We start from the raw sequence: 21,784 nt of genomic DNA on the forward strand, positions 1-21,784 counted from the left end.
CACAATGTTAAATCAACAAAAACAAAACACAAATAAAAACCCAAACACTACCACCTTTCATTTGCATAGTTTATTTTGCATTTAGAATGACTAAGATTGTAAGCAGGTTTCAAATTTAAATGCCATAATTTAACATTCGCATTTGAGCTCAATTCCAAAATGGGTTTTAAAACCGACCTTTGGTGACCTAAAAGGCCTTGCTTTTAATCTTCTTGGGGATGGAGAGATAATAGAAGAAAAGGAAGGAAGGTAAGGATAACAAAAAAAGGCTAGGTCTTTCATTTGCTAACCAAGACCGGTTTTAAAACCGATCTTGGTGAATGAAAACTTGGATTTTGGGGCGACCTTGGATTTGAAACAATAGGGCTTTGCTCTTAATCTTCCTATCAAACATCATATTTGAAACCAAGACCGGTTTTAAAACCAATCTTTGATGGTAAGATTAAGAGCAAAGTCATCGTCCTTCAAATCCAAAGAAGATTGATTCAAATCTGAAGAAGATTGAATTCAATGGAGGACAAACACTTTCACTTTCCTCCCTTTGATCCCCCAACCAAGACCCGTTTTAAAACCAATCTCTGATGGCAAGATTAAGAGCAAAGTCTTAAGCCAGTAATTTGAAGTTGTGGTAGCATGTATGCAAGCCCTTTCACTACAAATTTATCATGTGCATGCATGGGGCAAGCTAGCAATAGGCTTGATGCATGTTACATTGTCTCAGGTTTGATTAAGTCTCCCTTTTGATAATAGTACCTTGCATTATAAGTTTTGTGGTAAGTTACCTCTTCAAACTTTTTTCCCAACCAACTACTAAGCATGTTCTACAGTCTCAATCTTTTACTCATTTGAGTAATCTAAGATGCTGCTAACAATGGGTGTCCGGACCACGACAAATCAATGAAATAATGAGGAAAAGATGCCTTGATCAATCACCATCTAAAATCTATATGATTGTGCTTGTACAGAACTCCAAGATAAAGAAATAGAGGATGAGGGTGAAACCCTTTGCCCTTCATTCCCTCAACCAAAGATCGGTTTTAACACCGATCTTGGTTAAGGGGATGAAGGGCAAAGGGTTTCACCTTCACCGTTAGCCCCATCGTCTATTTGAAGTTAAGCTTAACAATAGATTCCATTCTAGTGAAGAAAATTAGACAAATATGTGACCCCAAACTTAGGTACAATATAAATGATAGCATCTTGAAATTTACCAACATAATATTTGAAACTTTAACTTGTACAAAAAGCTTTAAGATTGGAGAAATTTCAAAAAACTAATTCGAATTTTTTCAAATTTTGAATTTTGGACCAATTACTAAATTTTTTTTTCCTATCCTCCCTCTAGATCGGTTTTAAAACTGATCTTCATGTAAATTTTGAAATTAGACTTAAGGGAGAAATTTGAAATTTGTTTGAATTCTTGAGAGTTAAAAGAATTAATATTGCTATATTTAATATCTTGAGAGAGAGAGAGAGACAAAGAGCGTGGGGATTCACAAGTGGAAACTTATGATATCACATGAGTGTACAATAGGGGGTTTTTTTGAAATGAGGCATAAGCTTATACATTAGGGGTGGGGGGTCCTTTTTATTTTTTCCCAATATTGAATTTAAGTTAAGGGGGCCATGCCATATTTAAGATGGGGGGACATAGCATAGGCTACCTTGGGTAACTAGTCCGAGCAAGTTTGGTTTTGTGTATGGTTTTGAATAGTCATAGGGAAAGTAATCTAAATTTTCTTATTGTGTAATCTATTTGCTTGAGAAAGAATGTAGATTTAAGGAAAGGGGGGGATATAATAGAATTTTGGTGGTATCTTATAAGCTTAAATAGGGGTGTTTTATCATCCTACATGGATCTTAAATAGGGGTTTTGTTGAAGTTCATGCACGCAGGTGACGTCCCCCTTCAATGAAGACTGAATCCCCCGGGAGAGAGAGAGAGAGAGAGAGAGAGAGAGAGAGAGAGAGAGAGATTATGAGAGCATGAGTGAACGAGAGGATTTTGAGAGTGTGTGTGTGTGTGTGTGTGTGTGTGTGAGAGAGAGAGAGAGAGAGAGAGAGAGAGTTGAAAGAGACAATCTGAGAGAGACACCGAGAGAGAGACCGAGAGAGAGAGAGAGAGAGAGAGAGAAAGAGACCAACAGAGATAGCGAGTGTGTGTGTGAGGGAGAGAGCATGTGTGTGTGTGAGAGAGAGAGAGCGTGTATGTGTGTGTGAGAGAGAGTGACTCACTATGAGTGAGATCAAGTAGATAGAGTGTGGGAGAGAGAGCAAGCGAGAGAGAGTGAGACAGAGAGAGAGAGAGAGAGCATGAGAGAGAGAGCGTGTGTGTGTATGTGTGTGTGTGTGTGTGTGAGAGAGAGAGAGAGACAGAGAGAGAGAGAGCGACCGTGAGAGAGAGACCGTGAGAGAGAGGGAGCGGCCTACCTTAGTTTTGAATCAGAGGATATGGAGACCTTTGCAGCCCTTTGTGGCCTCCCAGTCTCCGCTGCAGCTCCACGTGAAGATGAAAGCCACCAACAACGAGACGAAGGCCGCCAATAGCGTTGGAGATGACGTTGAAGACGTTGCTTTGACGATCGATGTAGATCTCCAAGGAGACCATGGTGCAATCAAACAATTTGTTGCCTTCGATGGTGATTGTGAGGGCGTGAGACTAGGCTTGGGCATGGGTGCGAACTTTGAGATTGGGCATGGCATCGATGCAGAGATTGGGCAGGGCAGTCGTGATGCCCTCGTGGAGATGGCAAGGTTGTAGCATGAGAGGCTGGGCGACCGTGAGGCTGGGCAGCAGAGGAGCAGAGCAATGGCGATCGTGAGGCTGGGTAGTAGAGCGATGGCGATGGCGGCGTTGCAGTCGAGTGCGGCGCACACAGCACGAGAGGTAAGTTAGAGTTTAGGTTTTTGATATTTTATGTTAGTATGCTAGACATAAGTAAATTCTAAAGAATCTATAGTATAAATGTTAGTTGGATTAGCTATTAGGTTAGTACCATCCAAATGTTAGTTTAGATTAGCTTAAATTAGACGTTAGTTTAGATTAGTCTAGGATAGTTAACGTTTAGGTTAGTCTAGGTTAACTAACATTTAGGTTAGTCTAGGTTAGTCTAGGTTAGTTTACGTTTGGGTTAGTCTAGGTTAGTTAACGTTTAGGTTAGTCTAGGTTAGTTCTAAACATTTAGGTTACTTTGTAACATTAAGCTTAGTAATGCTAGGTTAATTTATATAAAATATAAATTAAAATATAAAATAAAATAACATAAAATAAAATTTAATTTAATATATAGTTTACTAATATATTAAAATATAAATAAATAACAAATATTTTATTGTGTAAGTATATAAATATAGAATATATTTGAAATATGTATTAATATTCTATAAATATTTTATTTATTAAATTGTATTGAGTATTTTTGAATTATCAAAATATATGATTATATGGAGATATATCTCAAACATTTTTTAGTATCATAAAATATGTTATTACATTTTTAGTAAGTACTTTAAATAAAATATGAATTATATAGATTTCTAGAGTGAACTCTTCTAAAATCTACTACAATATCATTTAGAATAATATATTTTGACACATAGTTAACAAATATGTTAAATTAGTAATAACAAATATTTAAACGAATAAGTTTATTAAAAAAATTAGTATTATAGTTTTTTAAATATAAATAATAGTGGTGGTTTCCAAACGTTAAAACATATTTTAATATTTTATTACATTTTTTGTATCATGTAGCCTATTACTAAAATATCTTGAAATAAATATATTTTAATATATATTTCCCTAATATATTAAAGTACAATGGACTTCTAAAATATATTATTATAATTTTAGTATTCTATATACCTAACACAAAACTTTTAATCATACTTTAGCTTTCATAATGAAATACTAAATAAAGAAAAAAATAAAATCTTTTATCCTTGAAAAGAGACCTATCTCGACATCATCCCTTGCCGAACATGGTATAGGCACAAAAAACAACCACATGAAAGCATCAAAATGAGAATTTTTAGAAGGTGGTGCTGAGAACACACTTCTGTGCCAACTTGTATTAATTCAAACTAATTTCTTGGTGTTTACAATTGAAATGCGACTCCATACACACCTTAGCAATCATCCCTTCTGACTACTCCTATAATATGGCAGCAAAAGACAACAAAAAACAAGCTCAAATGAGCAAAAACACTCTATGGACAAAAATGGTAGTTTCTACTATTCCTACACCAAAACCACTCTCATCACCATCCAAACCTCTTCCTATGGATGGAAATGGCAATTTCTACTATTCCTACACCAAAAAACACTCTATGGATCGAAATGGCAGTTTCTACCCATATAGATAGAAGGCTTGTGCATTATGGAAGCATACCTCAAACTCCTTGGCAGTGGCAGCAAAGATGTGGTCTCTGGCGGTGACTCACATGTCATGGGGATCTTGAGGAATGCCGTCGAAGACTCTACTCTTGAACAATTCTTTGTGGGAGATCCATAAGCACAAATGGCCCGCTTGTGTCACCCAAGCATCTATGGGATTGTGTGCAAGTGATTACATAAGGCAGAGGGAAGAGAAGGGAGAGGGGAATAGAAAGGAGAAGAGAGCATGAGAAAGAGAGATGGGACTAAGGGGACATGGCAATCACAAGACAACTCACAAGGAAGAACAAGGAAAATCAATGCAAGAAAATGAGATAAAGGAGAGCTTCTATTCCATTCCTTGAAAGTACACAATGCACACCAAAGTCAAACATTTGGCCTCTCTCTCTCTCTCTCTCTCTCTCTCTCTCTCTCTCTCTCTCTCTCTCTCTCTCTCTCTCTCTCTCCCCTCTACCTCTCCCTCTCCCTCTCCCTCCCCCTCCCTCTCTCTCCCTCTCCCTCTCAATCTCCCTCTCCCTTCCCCTCCCCCTCCCCCATGTTACCCCGGAATTTGCCCATCCAGCCAAATCAGCCCCTTAAAGACCCTAGATATATATCAGTTCATGTCATATTGAGCCAAAAGCTCTTCTTCCAACAATGCATCGCTCTTCTCTTTGGCACCGACCGGCATCATGAGATAATGGCATCTGTGGATCCTTTTCTTCTCCCGATGCTGGACTACAACATCACTTGGGATGTTACCATATTCATTATCCTCTAAGGGAAGCAAGGAGAAAGATATGTTGTGGTTTTCTTTGCATGAAAATATTTTCTTCATCTCTCTTTGAAAGTGATAAGGGTCTCTATTATTAAGATTGGAAAGAGCAGGAAGCTAAGAGGTGTGTGAAGTTTCATTACCCCCAACTTCATGTCACAACACTCAATCTCTCTCACACTCTCTCACACTCTCAAGGATCGTAATGCCTCAGCAGAAGGCAAAGGAGCTCTAATACCATGACAAAATATGAAGAGTGGAGATGGGAGAGGAGAAGAGTGGAGATGAGGAGAGAGGCACAGCTAGAGAGCACACCACAAATGACTAATTGTACACTAGATTTAGTTGAAAATGTATAATATATACAAACCCATTTAGGGTTAGGGTTAGGGCATCTAACTCTTTCCTTTATAGCACTCTATTGGGTTAGTGCTATGCACATATGATCACATGATGGTACTATATGATCACATGATGTTGAGCATGATCTCTCAACAAAAGTCACGGAACCAAAGCATGCTAGTACAACCCCAATGCCCACAACAATCCACCATAATAGTCATAGAGAACTCCAGCAACATGTGCCAATGTGGTAGCCATTGGAGCAAATGTAGCGGAAGATGCACAACAGTGGCAATAGAAACAAATAAATTGGGGATAGCACAGGAACTAGAAACAACAAGGAAACTAGAATCAACAACAATCAGAACAATGTGGATATTGTTCAGGTACTAATTATGACTTCAGTGTGTTTGGAAAAAAAAATGAGCACATCGAATAGCTTCAGGTCTATTTTGGAAAATGTAGAGAGACTTGATTAAGCCTGAATCCCATGAAATGTGCATTTGCAGCACAATGTGGTGTCCTACTCAGGCATATCATTACGGAAGAAGGCATGGCTATTGATCCAACAAAAGTTTTTGCAATTCAAGAGTCAAAAGAGCAAAGAAATGCCAAAGAGATTATGCCACTCATTGGGAAATGAAATGGCAAAAAAGTTTTCTTAGGTACCTTTCCTATGCATGTCAACCATTAACTAGATTAATTAATAAAAAAGAACAACTTGTTTGGAAAGAGTAGCAATAAAAAGCATTCCAGCTATTGAACAAAATGTTGGTGGTAGCATCTATCCTTATCCCACTAGAATGGAACCGGGACTTTCATGTTTTTGTGGATGCATCAAACATTTCTATTGGTACAATCTTAATGCAAACCTTACAAAAAGGGGTGGTTCTAGCCAATTTACTATGCCATCTATACCTTATCCTCATTCAAATGGGATTATTCCATCACTCAAAGGGAAGGATATATGCTCTACAAAAATTCAAACATTATCTTTTGGGCAATGTAGTAGTCTTTCATATTGACCATGAGGCATTACTGTATTCGGTCAATAAGTCACAACCATTAGGATGGATAGCAAGATGGATCCTCCTCCTATAGGAATTTATTATAGGATAGTGCACTTACTAGGGAGACAACATCTCCTTGCAGATTATCTCAGTTGATTAGAGTCCTGAGAACATCTAGGATAAGGAACTCATGATGACCTACCTGATGCATTTTCATTCTAGGTAGAAACCATTCATGGAACATATTGGTATGCTAAGAATGCTGGAATCTCTAGCAGATGGAGTGTTTCCTAAAGTTTTACAAAGGATCAAAGGAACAGGTTGGCTCTCAAAAACAGACCATTTATGATCATTATGGGAGCATTGTACAAAAGGGGAATATATTAGATACTCCGACAATGTTTTCTAGAACATGAGCAGCATGCCATGTGAACAGCCATTGACCTTGTTAATAGATTTGGCCTATCCAAAACCTATAGGTTTTGAGCCACAAATGGCTCCATTTTGAAGCGGTCATCGGGATTGCCCGAATTGGCCAAGATAACACAAGGGCCATTTGGATCCCATGTATGGATAACATAATAGCTGTTTTGAGATAAAAAAGTGTGGAAAGGATTAGTATATGCCTTGGCATTAGATGGGACCAGGTGGTTGTAACGAGAGAGAGAGAGAGAGAGAGAGGAATAAAGAGAGAGAGAGAGAGTGAGAGAGAGAGAGAGAGAGGGGGGGGGGGGAGGGGGAGGGAAAGGAAGAGGGAGATGGAGAGGGAGAGGGAGAGAGAGAGAGGGAGAGGGAGAGGGAGAGGGAGAGGGAGAAGGAGGGAGGGAGAGAGAGAGAGAGAGAGAGAGAGAGAGAGAGAGACAGAGAGAGAGAGAGAGAGTGGTAAATGGATTAGGGTTGGCCCTCCCTTCAAAAGGTGACTTTTATAAAAGGCCAAATGTTTGACTTTGGTGTGCATTGTGTACTTACAAGGAATGGAATAGAAGCTCTCCTTTATCTCATTTTCTTGCATTGAGTTTCCTTGTTCTTCCTTGTGAGTTGTCTTGTGATTCCCATGTCCCCGTAGTCCCATCTCTCTTTCTCATGCTATCTTCTCCTTTCTCTTCCCCTCTCCCTTCTCTTCCCTCTTCCTTGTGTAATCACTTGCACACGATGCTATAGAGGCTTGGGTGACACAAGCGGGCCATTTGTGCTTATGGATCTCCCACAAAGAGTTTTTCGAGAGTTGTTCAAATAATTTCTTTTCTTTGGTTCTTTTTATGTGTTGGGTCGGATGTGTCGATGTAGAGGCTGATGTGCATGTAGGAAGTGGATTTATCGATGGCGAGGCTCACAAGTGAGTAATACTTGCACCAAAATGTGTGTGATGTGACGAGTGCGTAGAGCACAAAAAATTGATTGATTTTTCTTTTTGGAGCACCCTCAAATCCTTCCTGGATCAAGAGATACGATTTGATCTAGGTGGAGGGGCAAAAGGAGTGCAAATGTGCTCAATGATGATGTGGTAGTCAGGGGGTCACATGTAGTGTCTGTGTCTAGCAGGAATTGTGCCTGTGGAGCAGTGAGTGAGGTGGCACCTGTGTTCACATGAAGTGCCTATGGAGCATTGTGTGTGCTGAAGTGGCACTGCTGACTGTGATGCAGTTAGGTAACCAAGGTCAAACCAATCCAGAGTTACATTAACCAAGATGACGTGGTAGTCTGGTTGAGTGAAGGCAGTCTGGTTGAGTCAAGGTAACTTGACCATGGTTTCTTTGATCTACCATGTGTCAGTCTGGGGTCTGCCTACATGAAAAATGATGCAGACATGGCGCTCGTGCCATGTGTCACTAAGGTGAGTGGATGGATAAGGAAAAGGCATCCACGTGTCGTTTCTCAGATATGCTAAAATCTTTTGAGATTTTGGTGCTGCCGACGATGGAGATGCTGATTCCATCATGAGCTAAGTCGGTGCTAGTCATTTGCAGAGAAGGAGTTGCAAGAGCCTTTAGAGCTGCTGGCTATTGGTGTTGATGCAGCCATTGGAGGCATATTGCATGGGCTTGGAAGCTAAAGGCGAGTCACTTAGTGACTAGGAGCCGATGGTGCATCGTGGAACTCTGGCGTTGTTGGAGAGGTGGCATTGGGTGCTGCTCATCTGTTGGATATAGAGGAGCATTGGGCTACTGTGTAGTTGAGGCTCTTGGAGCGGCTGTTGTAGAGGCAGCCTATGAGTACTGGTCACGCTGGTCAGCCAGTGAGCTTAGGAGAGGGAAAAGCCACTGTTGTAGTTGGAGCAGGGGAAGAGCCTTAGGTAGAGCTCACTTAGGAGGCTTAGAGCTATCTTGTGAGGCTGGTCATTGTGGCAGCTGGGCAAAAGACACTCTGGAGCTCCTTGGTCGTGCATTTATTGGAGGCATTGTCTCCATTGGCTATGGAGTTGCTAGTGACGAGGAGCCACTGGAGTCAGTGATGTAGGATGTGTGGGTCGTTACGTTCATATTATGTGTGAGTCGACATTCTGTTTGAAGGTGCAGGTCATCATTGGGTAGCGTGGGTTGCTCGTTGAAGGTGTAGAAGGTCACTGGGCACCGATTGCTTTGTTGAGTGGCTCTGCAAAAGATTCGCCTTAGTCAAGGGATCTCTTGGATGGTTGACTGTTGATTGGACATGGCCATATGGAGAAGTTTGCTATTGACACTCGATGAAGGCGTTAGGTCAAGTATTGTTGGCTGGGTGACATAGAGACTACAGCGATAAGAAGTGCTATAGATTAAGCTATAGTGCCAAGGCACAGATCAAGCGGTATGATCGTTACAGGATCTATAGTGTGTTGTCAATGTAGAGATAGTAGTAGTTGTAGAGCCATGTTGCAGAGTCGGTCAAGTAGCTGCCGCAGGAGATCAAGGAGAGCTTGTCTCTCCCTCAATGGAGACCTTCACTAGAATAGACTATCTTTGAGCTTTCTCTCTCTCTCTCTCTCACAATGAAATCTCTCAAGAATGAACATGTTTGGAAATACTTCTTTCGCGGAAAGAGAATGGAATGAACAACTTTCAGTCTCAATGAACGGAAATATAGACGGAAATTCCTCTCAAATGGATGGAATCTCTATCACTCAACGGAAATATTTCATCAACGGAATGAAAGATGAACACTCAATCTCTCGATCACTCTCTCACACTGTCAAGGATCGCAATGCCTTAGCGGAATGCAAGGGAGCTCTGATACCATGACTGTTGACTCTGTGCCAACATGGACTTATGTAGAAAGAGAATGTGTTACAACTTTGTGTTACAACTTCTACATGTAGAAAGATAATGTGTTACAACTTCTACATGTGGAAAGAGAATGTGTTACAACTTTGTGTTACAACTTCTACATATGACTTCTACATGTAGAAAGAGAATGTGTTACAACTTCTACATACGACTTCTACATGTAGAGAGAGAATGTATTACAATTCCTACATGCAGAGAGAGAAGCTCTCCAACTTGTATAAATACCCCATAATGGAATGAAGCCCACACTCTTTGGGGCATTGTGTTGAGTCTACTTTGGTATTCCAAGCATTTGTCTCAAGTGTTCATGCTTCCTTGCACTCCACGTCCAAAAGTATGTCCTAACCTTGCAACTCCTCCTCCCCTCTCCTCCAACCTTGCAACCCATCCTCTCCCTCTCCTCCTCCCTCCTCCTCCTCCTCCCTCCTCCACCTCCTCCTCTCTCCTCCTCCTCCATCCTCTCTCTTCTTTCCCCCATGCTCTTACACCTTCTTTCTCTCCCACTCCGATGCTCCCCCTAAACCCTTTGTTCCTCATCCCTTAAACTCCATGATCTACGAGGGAGATGAGTTCTCCACCATGTATTCTACCCTGAACCTTGGATCCTTCTTCTAACCCTGGAACCTCTTCTAAACTCTAGAACCTCTCTCTAAACTCTGGAACCTCCTTCAAAACTCTAGAACAGCATGCACGGAACATGTGGATACACATTTAGCTTCCAAATGCTCGACCCATCTTCATTGTAGTGTGTTACTTCCCTCTAAACATGTCATCCTAGGCACGAGAGGTCACTACAAATGGACACAACCCATATGAGATGATTCATGATGACATCATGGAGTTCTCTAGACAGGGAGACACCCTCTTGCTAGGGGATTTCAATGCACGGATTGGAAATAAACAAGTTGGCCTGCTTGACTTCACCGATGATAGACACCCATATATAGTACCAAAGCTAGATGCACCTGAGCTTGGGATATTGAGACACTATGCAGATTTCCCATAGGTGACAAGATATGGACAGCATCTTCTTAAGCTAGGGGTAGTCCACGACCTGATAATTTATAATGGTCTTTAGAGATGGCCATCATCTGCAGCTCATCTGCTTCCCACATGGTGGTGGATCTAGTACGGTGGACTATCTACTAGGCCCACTAGATTTTGTCTCACGGATACACGACTTTGTCATACCTCCCCCCCCCATGACCACTCATACTTATTCTAAACCCTGGAACCTCCTTCTAAACCTTGGAGCCTCTTCTAAACTCTGGAACCTCTCTCTAAACCTTGGAACTCCTAATAAACCCTGAAACCTCCTTCTAACCCTGGGACTCCTTCTAACCCTGGAACTCCTTCTAACCCTGGAACCTCCTTCTAAACCCTGCAACCCCCAATGAAGGTGAAAGCCCTCATTACCTCAATCATGATGATACACGTTCCTTTTGCACATGCATGCACTTTGTTTGCTTACCACACTTAAGCCTACGTCTCTCACCGGTGGAACACGACTCGAGGTCCTAAGCTACACATATACTACAACTGACAACCCCACTATATCTATAGGTGACAAAAAGCCTCGGAACCCTGCATATTGAGAAAACCCAGCTCTTCCTACAAAAGCAGTAGGAAAGAGCCAACAATGACAAAATATGAAGAGGGGAGAGGAGAAGAGTGGAGATGAGGAGAGAGGGCATAGCTAGAGAGCACACCACAAATGACTAAGTGTACACTAGATTTAGTTGAAAATGTAGAATATATACAAACCCATTTAGGGTTAGGGCTAGGGCATCTAACCCTTTCCTTTATAGCACTCTATTGGGTTAGTGCTATGCACATATGATCACATGATGGTACTATATGATCACATGATGTTGAGCATGATCTCTCAACAAAAGTCACCGAACCAAAGCATGCTAGTACAACCCCAATGCCTACAACAATCCACCATAATAGTCATAGAGAACTCAAGCAACATGTGCCAATGTGGTAGCCATTGGAGCAAATGTAGCGAAAGCTGCACAACAACGGCAATAGAAACAAATAAATTGGGGAGCACAAGAACCAGAAACAACAAGGAAACTAGAATCAAGAATCAGAATATGGCAATTAGGATTCCAAAGCTATAGTTTCTTGGAAAAGTTTGCGAACCATGCTGCTTCGGCAAACAAAAGTGAACCACCAACTTTGGTAGAATCACCTCTCGAGCAAGACGTATTCTTGATTTGATACATATAGATGTATGGTGTTATGCCCAGACCTGCAACATCAATGGTTCACTTTATTACTTGACTTTCATTGACGACTACATCAGATATTGTTGGGTCTACTTTTTGAACGAGAAATGTGAAGTGTTTTCCAGATTTCAAGAATTCAAAGCCATGGTAGAAAACCAGACAGGCAAAAAGATCAAACTTATGAGATCAGACAGAGGAGGTGAATACCTGTCTTTAGCATTTATGAATTTTTGCAAAAGTCACGGCATTTAAAGACAATTCACTTGTGTAGACTCCTCCTCAGCATAATTCAAGAGCGGAAAGGAAGAATGGTACTTTAGTAGACAGTGCTAGAGCAATTCTTAGTAAGAAGCATCTTCCAAATTAGTATTGGGTAGAAGCAATAGCCACTACAAACTATTTGCTTAATCGGCTTCCTACTGAACCGATAGAGGGTATGACACCTTATGAAGCATTCACTCCATGACTTAAGCCACACATTGGGCACCTCCGCATATTTGGTTGCATAGCATATGCCCACATATATGATGATCATCACAGGAAATTGGATGCAAAGTCATGCAAATGCATCATGGTTGGCTACAGTGAAGAAATCAAAGCATACAAGTTGTATGATCCCATCAACTGCAAGGTAATTATCTCCAGAGATGTAATCTTTGATGAGGAATCATAATAAAAAACCTCAAATACAAAGGAGATAGACGCATCGATTTCACACTCATCTACAGAAATGGTTGATGAAGAAGAGCAAGAATTGCCAATAACACACCAAGCAGAGCCACAGCAGCTCAGATGGTCTACTAGGGGAAGAAGACCTTCAGCAAGATTGACATATGCTCAGAAAGGCAAAGCAATTCAGGTTGAAACCACCAACTATGGTCTTATGACTACCATCATGGCTATAGAAGAGCCAGTGTAGTTTGAAGATGCAGTAGACAAACCAAAATGGAAAACTACTATGAATGAAGAAATGGATGCTTTGTATAAGAATAATACTTGGGAATTATGTGAACTTCCACCAAAAAAGAAGGCCATAGCAAACAAATGGGTATACAAAGTGAAGTACAATCCAGATGGAAGTATTCAAAGATACAAAGTCAGACTAGTTGCAAAAGGATTTGCACAGCAATATGGTTAAGATTATGATGAAACTTATGGTCCAGTAGCAAAGATGGATTCCATATGGCATACTTCATGATGTTTCAAGATCTTGAGGGAACGTGTCGAGAGATCACGCTCAACATCATGTGATCATATGTACATAGCGCCATCATGTGATCATATGTGCATAGCACTAACCCAATGGAGTGCTATAAAGGAAAGGGTTAGATGCCCTAACCCGAACCCTAAATGGGTTTGTATATATTCTACATTTTCAACTAAATCTAGTGTACAGTTACTTATTTGTGGTGTGCTCTCTAGCTCTTCTCTCTCTTCTCATATCCACTCTTCTCCTCTCCCCTCTTCATATTTTGTCACAGGGGATGTCACTTCAAGCATGTGTGAAGACATCCCATATTTACCGATGCTTACATATGTAGAGAAGTTAATCAATGATAGCCAAATGAGAATAACAAGAGGACTCCACAACGGCTTCCAATTTAGTAGCGAGATACTTTTAGAATCTGGAAAGTATATGAGCTTTAAGGGAGTCTCTTATGATGACTTTCTAGGTGATAATACAGTGTGGGAGAGGCCACAACTCTTTTTTATTGATGAAATACATCTTGATGATATCTTAATTTTCATTAATAAAATATTGGATACTACCATTGCTAGAGTTCAGCTCTATAATATTGTAATATTTGTTAGTAAAGAGCTCAAAGAAGACATGCTTCTTGCCTTAAAAAAACATATTGATGACAAAGAACTTAAGCTCTACAATGGTGCATATGCAACAAAGAGAGACAAGTGAGAGGGTGGCGTAAAGATACAGAATCTTGAATCCTTCATCCTCTTGACGTGGAGTCCAAATCCTGATCTAGAAAGCAATATACGAGGAATAGACAAGAGGTTGTACCTCATGCTTGAAGAGAGAGAAGTCCCTAGAAAACATCATATATCGGACATCCACATAAGCCCAAGCAAAAGTGGTGGTCTTTTATTGGACATGATAGAATTTTTACAGCCACCAGAATGGGAGGTCACTAATCTTATTAAATGTTTAAGTAAATTAGGAGCATGTTCTCATGATGTTTCATATACGGTATCAATGTAATAGAATGGGTTCCCATGATGTTATGAAATGTGTCATCATATTATTTTTTAATCCGATTAAATGTCTAAATAAATTATCTGTATGTTCTCATGATGTTTCATATACAGTTTCGGAACATAAAAAATGATTGCAATTTTATAATTTTCTTAATTGTATTAAATGTGTGATGATGGGAATACAATAATTGTATATCAACCCTATCCCTTCCATATATCTCAACTTTCATCACTTTGCATTAAATCTTTCAGTCCAATTTATAAGTTATTGTATATAATGTCTCCCACTCACTTTAAAGCTGCCTCACTCACTTTATTCCGCTTCCCATTATCCAATATGCCACACTCGCACCCTTCTTATTTTTACACACACTTCCTCTTTCGTTTCTTCTACCATCTTGCCTTCTCTCCAAACCTTTATCTGTCTTGCCTTCTCTTACTCTCGTATTTGTTCTATCTCCTTGCTATCTGTTCTAAGTTTGTTCATCTCCTCTACTATTTCCTCGCTATCAGTTCAATTCTCATCTCCTATCTATCTCCTTGCATACTTAGTTCTCCTCTACTCTCCTATCTCCTTGTTTCTCCTCTCTTGTTTCAAATGGAACAAGTTCTTGCAATTATCCATTCTGTTGAGGTTTCAATTAACACCAACTTATTATGGATTGCAGACAACAAAAGAAATCGAGATGAGTGGAAGAGGGACCATTTACTTGAGATGTGACCCGAGATGAAAAAGATGAGTTCGCATTGCAAAACCAGCAAGAAAAGGAAGAGAACGAGAAGATAAGACATTGCAGAGAAGAGCTATGAAAGTATTCTTCAGCAAGAGAAGATCTTGCATGTCTGTTTGAACAAATGTCTTATAGAGGCGCTCATGGTGGAGGATTTACAATAGGCACTACTGAAAGTATTAGGATTAAACACCAAGAATTGAAAGAAAGACTCTTTGAATCTTTATGTATCTTTGCATATTATAATTACATCGATTCATATGAAAAAAGTGACGTAGAGAATGGTGTAATCAGCAAGATAGAGATGGCCAATACGATGGCAGGACCGTTAGGTGTTTTTTGACACCATATGGCATTGAGTTATATGATAAACTTCTTTCAGGAACTGTGATGACCTCTTTTCTTAATGTACTCTAGTTTTAATAACATGTCACCATATGGATTTGAGTTATATGATAAACTTCTTTCAGAAATGTGATGACCTCTTTTTTTAATGTACTTTAGTTTTAATAACATGCCACATCAGATTTTAATGTACTCTAGTTTTAATAACATGTCACATCATATTTTTTAATTTGAATTTTTAAAATCTTACTTTTTGTCTCAATGCTTTGTTTTAAACGAGCCTCTTTTTTTTTCATGTTTTATCCAAAATTATCTCACAAAACAAATTTGGATAGTGCACTAGCCCAAAATTAATGAAGTAGGTGTTATGCATCATCTCTTCCCAAGTTTCAAAGATTGCACCCCGCCAAGGATTGCATCCTTATCAAATCTGTGCTGCGTTGTTTTCCTTCATCTGTACTGCATGTGGAGGGAGGAGGGGGGGGGCTATTGCCATGTATCTTAGATGGGTTCTCTATAATATCTTTTCTTAATTTCCAAGGAGGAAACGATCCTCTCTCTCTCTCTCTCTCTCTCTCTCACACACACACACACACGCGCGCGCGTGCACGTGCACGCATGCACAAATGCACAAATGCACGCACGCACGCATGCACGAATGCACACATGCACGTGCACGTGCACACACACACACACCCCAACATGCACCCACACATGCACACATGCGCACACACACATTTATGTGGAAAGCTTCCATTTAAAAATGTGTGCTAAACTAGAAATAAAGTTCTTTTTAAAATGTACATTCCAAGTTGGTTATGAATTTGAGAAGTATTTGGATTAAATGAATGCACAATTTTATTCATGATTCAAAATTATTCTTGTATATGTTGTGGGATACACTTATGTGCTGTCATTTTACTAGTAAGTCTTGTAAGGTGTATCTTAAATAGTATAATTTAAACATTTGCTAATTATTTCTAAAACTCATTAATGTGTGAAAGAATAGTGACAACGAAATTCGTTTGGTTCAAAACACTTTAAGTCATGATTCTAGTGCAATATTGATCATTTAGAGAACTTTTAATTGAACATGGCCAAGTGTTCAGTAAAAGATCCTGCTTAGAATATTTGACCAACATTAAAAATAATGGAGTGTAGATGATGATTGTTCTAGAACTCAATAAGATTTTGTTCGTGGACAAAAGAATAGACAATTTGACCAAGTATGGTTACTTCTCTTTTTGTCACTATCTTTGATTTTTGTGTTAGTGAGGAAGTGCTCTTTATATGGTAAGGGCACGTGTCGACGCTAGAAAAAGATATTTGATTTAGATATTTTGTTAAAGAAGCGAGCTTTTCTAGGCATTTCATGTGCCTTGGACTATATTGTAGGGAAAGAGGAAGAGATGATTCATGTGATTATATTCTTTGTGCTTGATTGCTTTGGATGCACATGATGATGGGATGGTGATGTGGGGGTTGTTTGTGGAGTTGGGAGCATGCCTTTTTTGATGATGGATGGTAGTGTGGGGGTGCCTTGTTCTTAAGTTGGAGTTGGGGGGCTCCCTTTCTACAATTATGAAAACAAAGAGAATAGTGGTACAAAGAGACTAAGTGTCATATTTTAGCTTTTCCTTGTTGTTCCTTGGAGATCAATAAAGAGGTTGGGAATCTATCTACCAAAAGGAATGAGGGATAAGGAGATTTTTTGTATAGGGTAGACACGAAAAGTGCATGAGTCCATTGGATTTCTTGTATGGGCCTTGAGTCCATTAGATATTTGTGTAGGTGATCATGGCCAAGTGTTCAGTGAAAGATCGTGCTTAGAATATTTGAACAACATTAAAAATAATGGAATGTAGATGATGATTGTTCTGGAACTCAATAAAATTTTGTTCATGGACAAAAGAATAGAAAATTTGACCAAGTACGGTTACTTTTCTTTTTGTCACTATCTTTGATTTTTGTGTTAGTGAGGAAGTGCTCTTTATATGGTAAGGGCACGTGTCGATGCTGGAAAAAGATATTTGATTTAGATATTATGTTAAAGAAGCGAGCTTTTCTAGTTCATGTGCTTTGGACTATATTGTAGGGAAAGAGGAATAGATGCTTCATGTGATTATATTCTTTGTGCTTGATTGCTCTAGATGCACATGATGACGGGATGGTGATGTGGGGGTTGTTTAGAGTTGGGAGCATGCCTCTTTGGATGATGGGATGGTGGTATGGGGGCGCCTTGTTCTTAAGTTGGAGTTGGGGGCTTCCTTTCTACAATCATGAGAACAAAGAGAATAGTGGTACAAAGAGACTAAGTGTCATATTTTAGCTTTTCCTTGTTGTTCCTCGGAGATCAATGAAGAGGTTGGGAATCTATCTACCCGAGAGGAATGATGGATAAGGAGATTTTTTGTATAGGGTAGACACGAAAAATACATGGGATTTTTTGTATGGGCCTTGAGTCCATTGGATATTTGTGTAGGTTAGACCTTAAAAATGCATGAGTCGATTGGATTTTGTAGGACGTTGTAATCTTGAAGAGTATTATTGCGATTCGCAAGGTAGATATTTATGTGCGAAGTTTGCTGACGTGGAGGCGAGAGGCAGTGCGACGTGTGGGAGCGGGAAATCCGGATATTTCTAAACTGTGGAAAACCGCTTTATATATGGAAGGTCTGATAAATAAATAGATAGTTGTAATCATTTGTACGTGTTGTTGCGTTCACGTGATCGTTGGACGATAAAACAGACTATTTCTATCTCATCATCTGCGTCGTTGTTGCATGCCTCAATAATGCAACACTCCCACTGTTCTCTTGATGATGCGCTCAGCCCATGGACAACTAACTACCTGGATTTGGATTCAGGAGATTTGTATTCATCCATCCTCCCTCTTCCCCCGCATGGTTATGCTTGCCTTACGTAACGTATCCTGAATCCTTGAAAAATGTACGAGTGATAATGCTTATGCTTGCTCCCGCGGCCCTTCGTTTGCAGCAGCTGCTTTATGATCAAGGATCACCCCTCTGTTCTGTGGGCTGTTGATTTGCACCCGCTGGATCACTCGTCTTCCCTCCTCTCGAGGTCTTTCATCCACGTTTGCCAGCTTGACGTCGAGCCCTTGCTGTCTAGAGCGCTCCTCTCTCTCTCTCTGGTTGAGGCTCTGGTTTGTGTCGTTGTGTGTGTTGTGTTCGATCCTTTGTGGTCGACTTCGGATGAGTCAGAATTGGCTCCTTGGGATTGTTCCTACGAAGTAAAAAACACTCTCTCTCTCTCTCACTCAGACATTCACGTACGTATATACTATCTGTGAGGCGCTGACTTCCCCAAAAGAAATCCTCCCGTTTTGATCCTCTCTCTCTCTCTCTCTCTCTCACACACACACACACACACGCACACACACACACACTCCATCCAGCCGCTACCCCCCCACGTTCTCCCTCTCCCCATATCTCTATCGAAACCCTTCGCAAATTCTACCTCCCCACAATTGCATAGCCCTCCCTTGCCATCCCTCGGCCTCAAGATCCATTGAACTTATCCCTTAACCGTTCACATTGCCTCTGTCTCTTGTCCTCACTTACTCTTCTTTCCTCCGTCACCCTCTATGACCGCCAGCTGTACCGTCTACCAGATATTTTTCCCACTACACTTCGTCTTTCACTTGATCAAATATAATAATGTGATATGTTCGTGAACTCTACTCTATCCATTCGTTGACAAAATCACAAAAAACTCATCAGATCTAGCAATATAAGTCTCTACATTATTTTAAATTGTTTAATGTCCAATTCATCATCGATCTATAAAGCGCCACAACTACCTTGAGCAGCTTCTCTGTTTAAAAAATCCGCATTCTTCAGCAGCAACCGCCAACAGCCACCCTTCTTTTGCATTCTAAGCTACCCTTTCATTTCTACCTGTGAAGGTTGATCATGCTTTCATGTCCCCCGATTCCTCTCACGATTTCTGATTAAAGCTCATCTTTGGAGAGGTTGGGCTGTTTCCTCCTGGAACATGGCAGAACCAACTTATTCTTGCATCCTGGATCCTTCCTATTGTAGGTCTGTCATTTCTGCAGAAAACGTAGATCATGAACATTATCTAAATTATGGATGCGTCCTCGATTCAGATAGTATCAAGAAAACGAGATCTTTGGGTTGCAATAATGGGTCTTCTTTATCAAGATGCAGCTCATCGAGCTCCCTAGTCACATATGTGCAATCTCGTAAAACGGTTAAACATTGCCTGGACGAGCAAGGTGCCAGCAGCGACACGGTAACGTCTTTGCAACTGCTGTAATTTCGCCTAGGCAGATCGATCTCTCTACTCTATATTTCGTCTTACGCATTCTAAAGTCTACTCGACCTTGATCGTTACAGACCGCGGAGACGACAGACTTCTTAGGGACTCCTTGGACGGATGACAAGCATAGCTCTTACCTAACGTTTATGGAAGCAACTTTTGTCAAAAATATGTATGAGAGAGAGTATTGTGCAGTCGAGTTATGTGGTCAGACTTCTCATCATGTCGACTTCGAAGACCCAAACTGTGCGGAGTCACAGCTAAGGCTTCACATAAGATCTACAGAGGTTTGTTTGAGATACCTGTACTGTCTTTTCAACACCTGTACTGTAATTTTAACCAGTCGTTAGTTTTCCTCAACATTAGTTTTCAAGCTTGTCGTACATTTGTTTTTGCAAGTCAGAATGAAGCGAGGTTCTTGCATCATATTCCTCCTGACGCTGACGAAGGCCAGAACATGGAGCTGCAAGGAAATGAAGGCGTCTCATCTCAGCAGAGCCCAAAGGCAGCTGCAGATGATAATCCTGGACGTGAAAGGTGTCAGGAAAGGCTGCATAGTCATCAATACACACCGAACATCAACCCAGGTATGATGATTCTGATCTCAACTGAAGGCATCAACTAGGTCCTTCTGCCCCGGCCCCCTTCCATCTACATACCCCAACTATTGAACGGATCATCATTGCTTGTGATAATTAACGAGTCCTTATTTTTTCTCTAAACACCGAAATTGATCAATACGAATTCTCAGTATCTACAGTAATAGGGGAGCTTCGAAGTACATTAAAATCGTCACTGATCTAACATAGAAGGTTGCATGTAAGAGTCAGGAACTTCAGGTTTTTTATAACTGACTGTATCTCTATGGATGTAACGGCAATTTCGCTACAGGTGTAAAGACGAAAAATTGTTCTACTTTTTCTGTAATGATAAATGGTGATCCAGAAGCTTGCGCATCGAAGCACAAACTCCAGCAATATGGCTTTAATAGAATCTCTAGAAAGAGAGGTCCACAGACAGCTTTCGAGGAGAGGCCATGTGGAAAGCACAAGGCAAGCAATGGATTCCAAATAGCTGAACGCTAATTTTTGTGGGTGAGATGGAGAAGAGGGCGCAAGGGCGTGATGGTAGCACAATATAGCGTTTTGATTGGCGGCTGGTAGAAACTGCTGTTTGTAGGAAAAAATGGGTACTACCGCTTTTGATGGCAGGTGCTCTGCATCTCTGTAGTGCACGGGCTCGTGACATGGCCACAGTGCAACACCTTGAGCCAGAGAAAACAGTGACATTTATGATGATGGAAGCAATATTTGCGTTGATGGCTCCTCCAATCGCAATCCTGCAGATTTTGCAAAGACTCTTCATATCAATTAACGAATTCTGATACCGTTCGAGTTGCATACCCACCTCTGGCAACGAAGGCTTTTGCATGGAATGTAGATGGAGTTTGAGAGCAAAACAGGCACAGTGAAGAGAGCCATCGTATGTGAATACAAGGTACTCTTGTTGCAAACATCATTTTGGTTGGATAATTGGTTACGAGTGAAGCTGCTGTTTATAGAGAAATCAATTCCACTTTTCTTTTCTATGGCAAGCGTTCGACATCTCTGTAGTGCAAGAGACCAGACAAGGCAATGACTATGGTCGGCAATCTGTGCAATTTATCTTCTGAGGATTGGCCTTCTGAGTGCAATCCTGCAGATCCCACAACAGCTAACCAATTCTGTAAATATTGATTGGCTAAACTCCCTGGCAACGAAAGCTGTTGCCAAGGCTCTCGAGAGAGAATGTAAAGGGACTAACACAAGAGTAAAACGTCGTTTCCGATTCTTTCAGGTTGGATCCTTGTTTACTCCTGAATCAAATGTATTGAAACGAGTAGCATGACCCGTCTTGAAGTTTCCACCATCTTTGCTCAATTTATTCAACAATTCAGATGAGTAGCCTGTGTCGTTGATTAAAAAGCAAAGCAAGCAAAGCAGTTGGGCAAAACATCCCAATCTCTCTCTCTCTCTCTCTCTCTCTCTCTCAGCATGCACATACAATATTTCTCTCTTCATCACACACCCGGTTGATTTCATATGTGTGCATTGGTAGAGCATTTGGATCCATACCTTAGTGGTCTCAAACGAATGGTGACTCCAACACATTCCTTCACTTTGAGGATGTCCATTCTACTGACCAAGGAAAGTGG

The 21,784-nt window shown here is 40.5% G+C and overlaps 1 protein-coding gene across 3 annotated transcripts; it reads left to right on the plus strand.

Annotated features, from left to right (window-relative positions):
* The first annotated feature begins 18,832 nt into the window (after window positions 1–18,832).
* On the plus strand, window positions 18,833–21,489 carry LOC147891581 (uncharacterized). Of its 3 annotated transcripts, XM_087389017.1 has the most exons (5): window positions 18,833–19,349; window positions 19,479–19,563; window positions 19,668–19,877; window positions 19,994–20,177; window positions 20,482–21,489. In XM_087389017.1, exons 1-5 carry the CDS (start codon window positions 19,303–19,305, stop codon window positions 20,673–20,675), a joined length of 720 nt encoding a protein of 239 aa, XP_087245143.1. In that variant the 5' UTR covers window positions 18,833–19,302; the 3' UTR covers window positions 20,676–21,489. The 3 variants fall into 3 exon arrangements, with proteins under 3 accessions (XP_087245143.1, XP_087245142.1, XP_087245144.1); XM_087389016.1 differs by having other exon boundaries at window positions 18,833–19,563; XM_087389018.1 differs by lacking the exon at window positions 20,482–21,489 and adding an exon at window positions 20,256–20,475 and having other exon boundaries at window positions 18,833–19,563; window positions 19,994–20,218.
* The last annotated feature ends 295 nt before the right edge of the window (window positions 21,490–21,784 follow it).

Source organism: Dipteris shenzhenensis, chromosome 17 (assembly GCF_047967505.1).
Source record: "Dipteris shenzhenensis isolate YYH24624 ecotype China chromosome 17, Dip_SZ_1.0, whole genome shotgun sequence".
In the NCBI taxonomy this organism is placed as follows: domain Eukaryota; kingdom Viridiplantae; phylum Streptophyta; class Polypodiopsida; order Gleicheniales; family Dipteridaceae; genus Dipteris; species Dipteris shenzhenensis.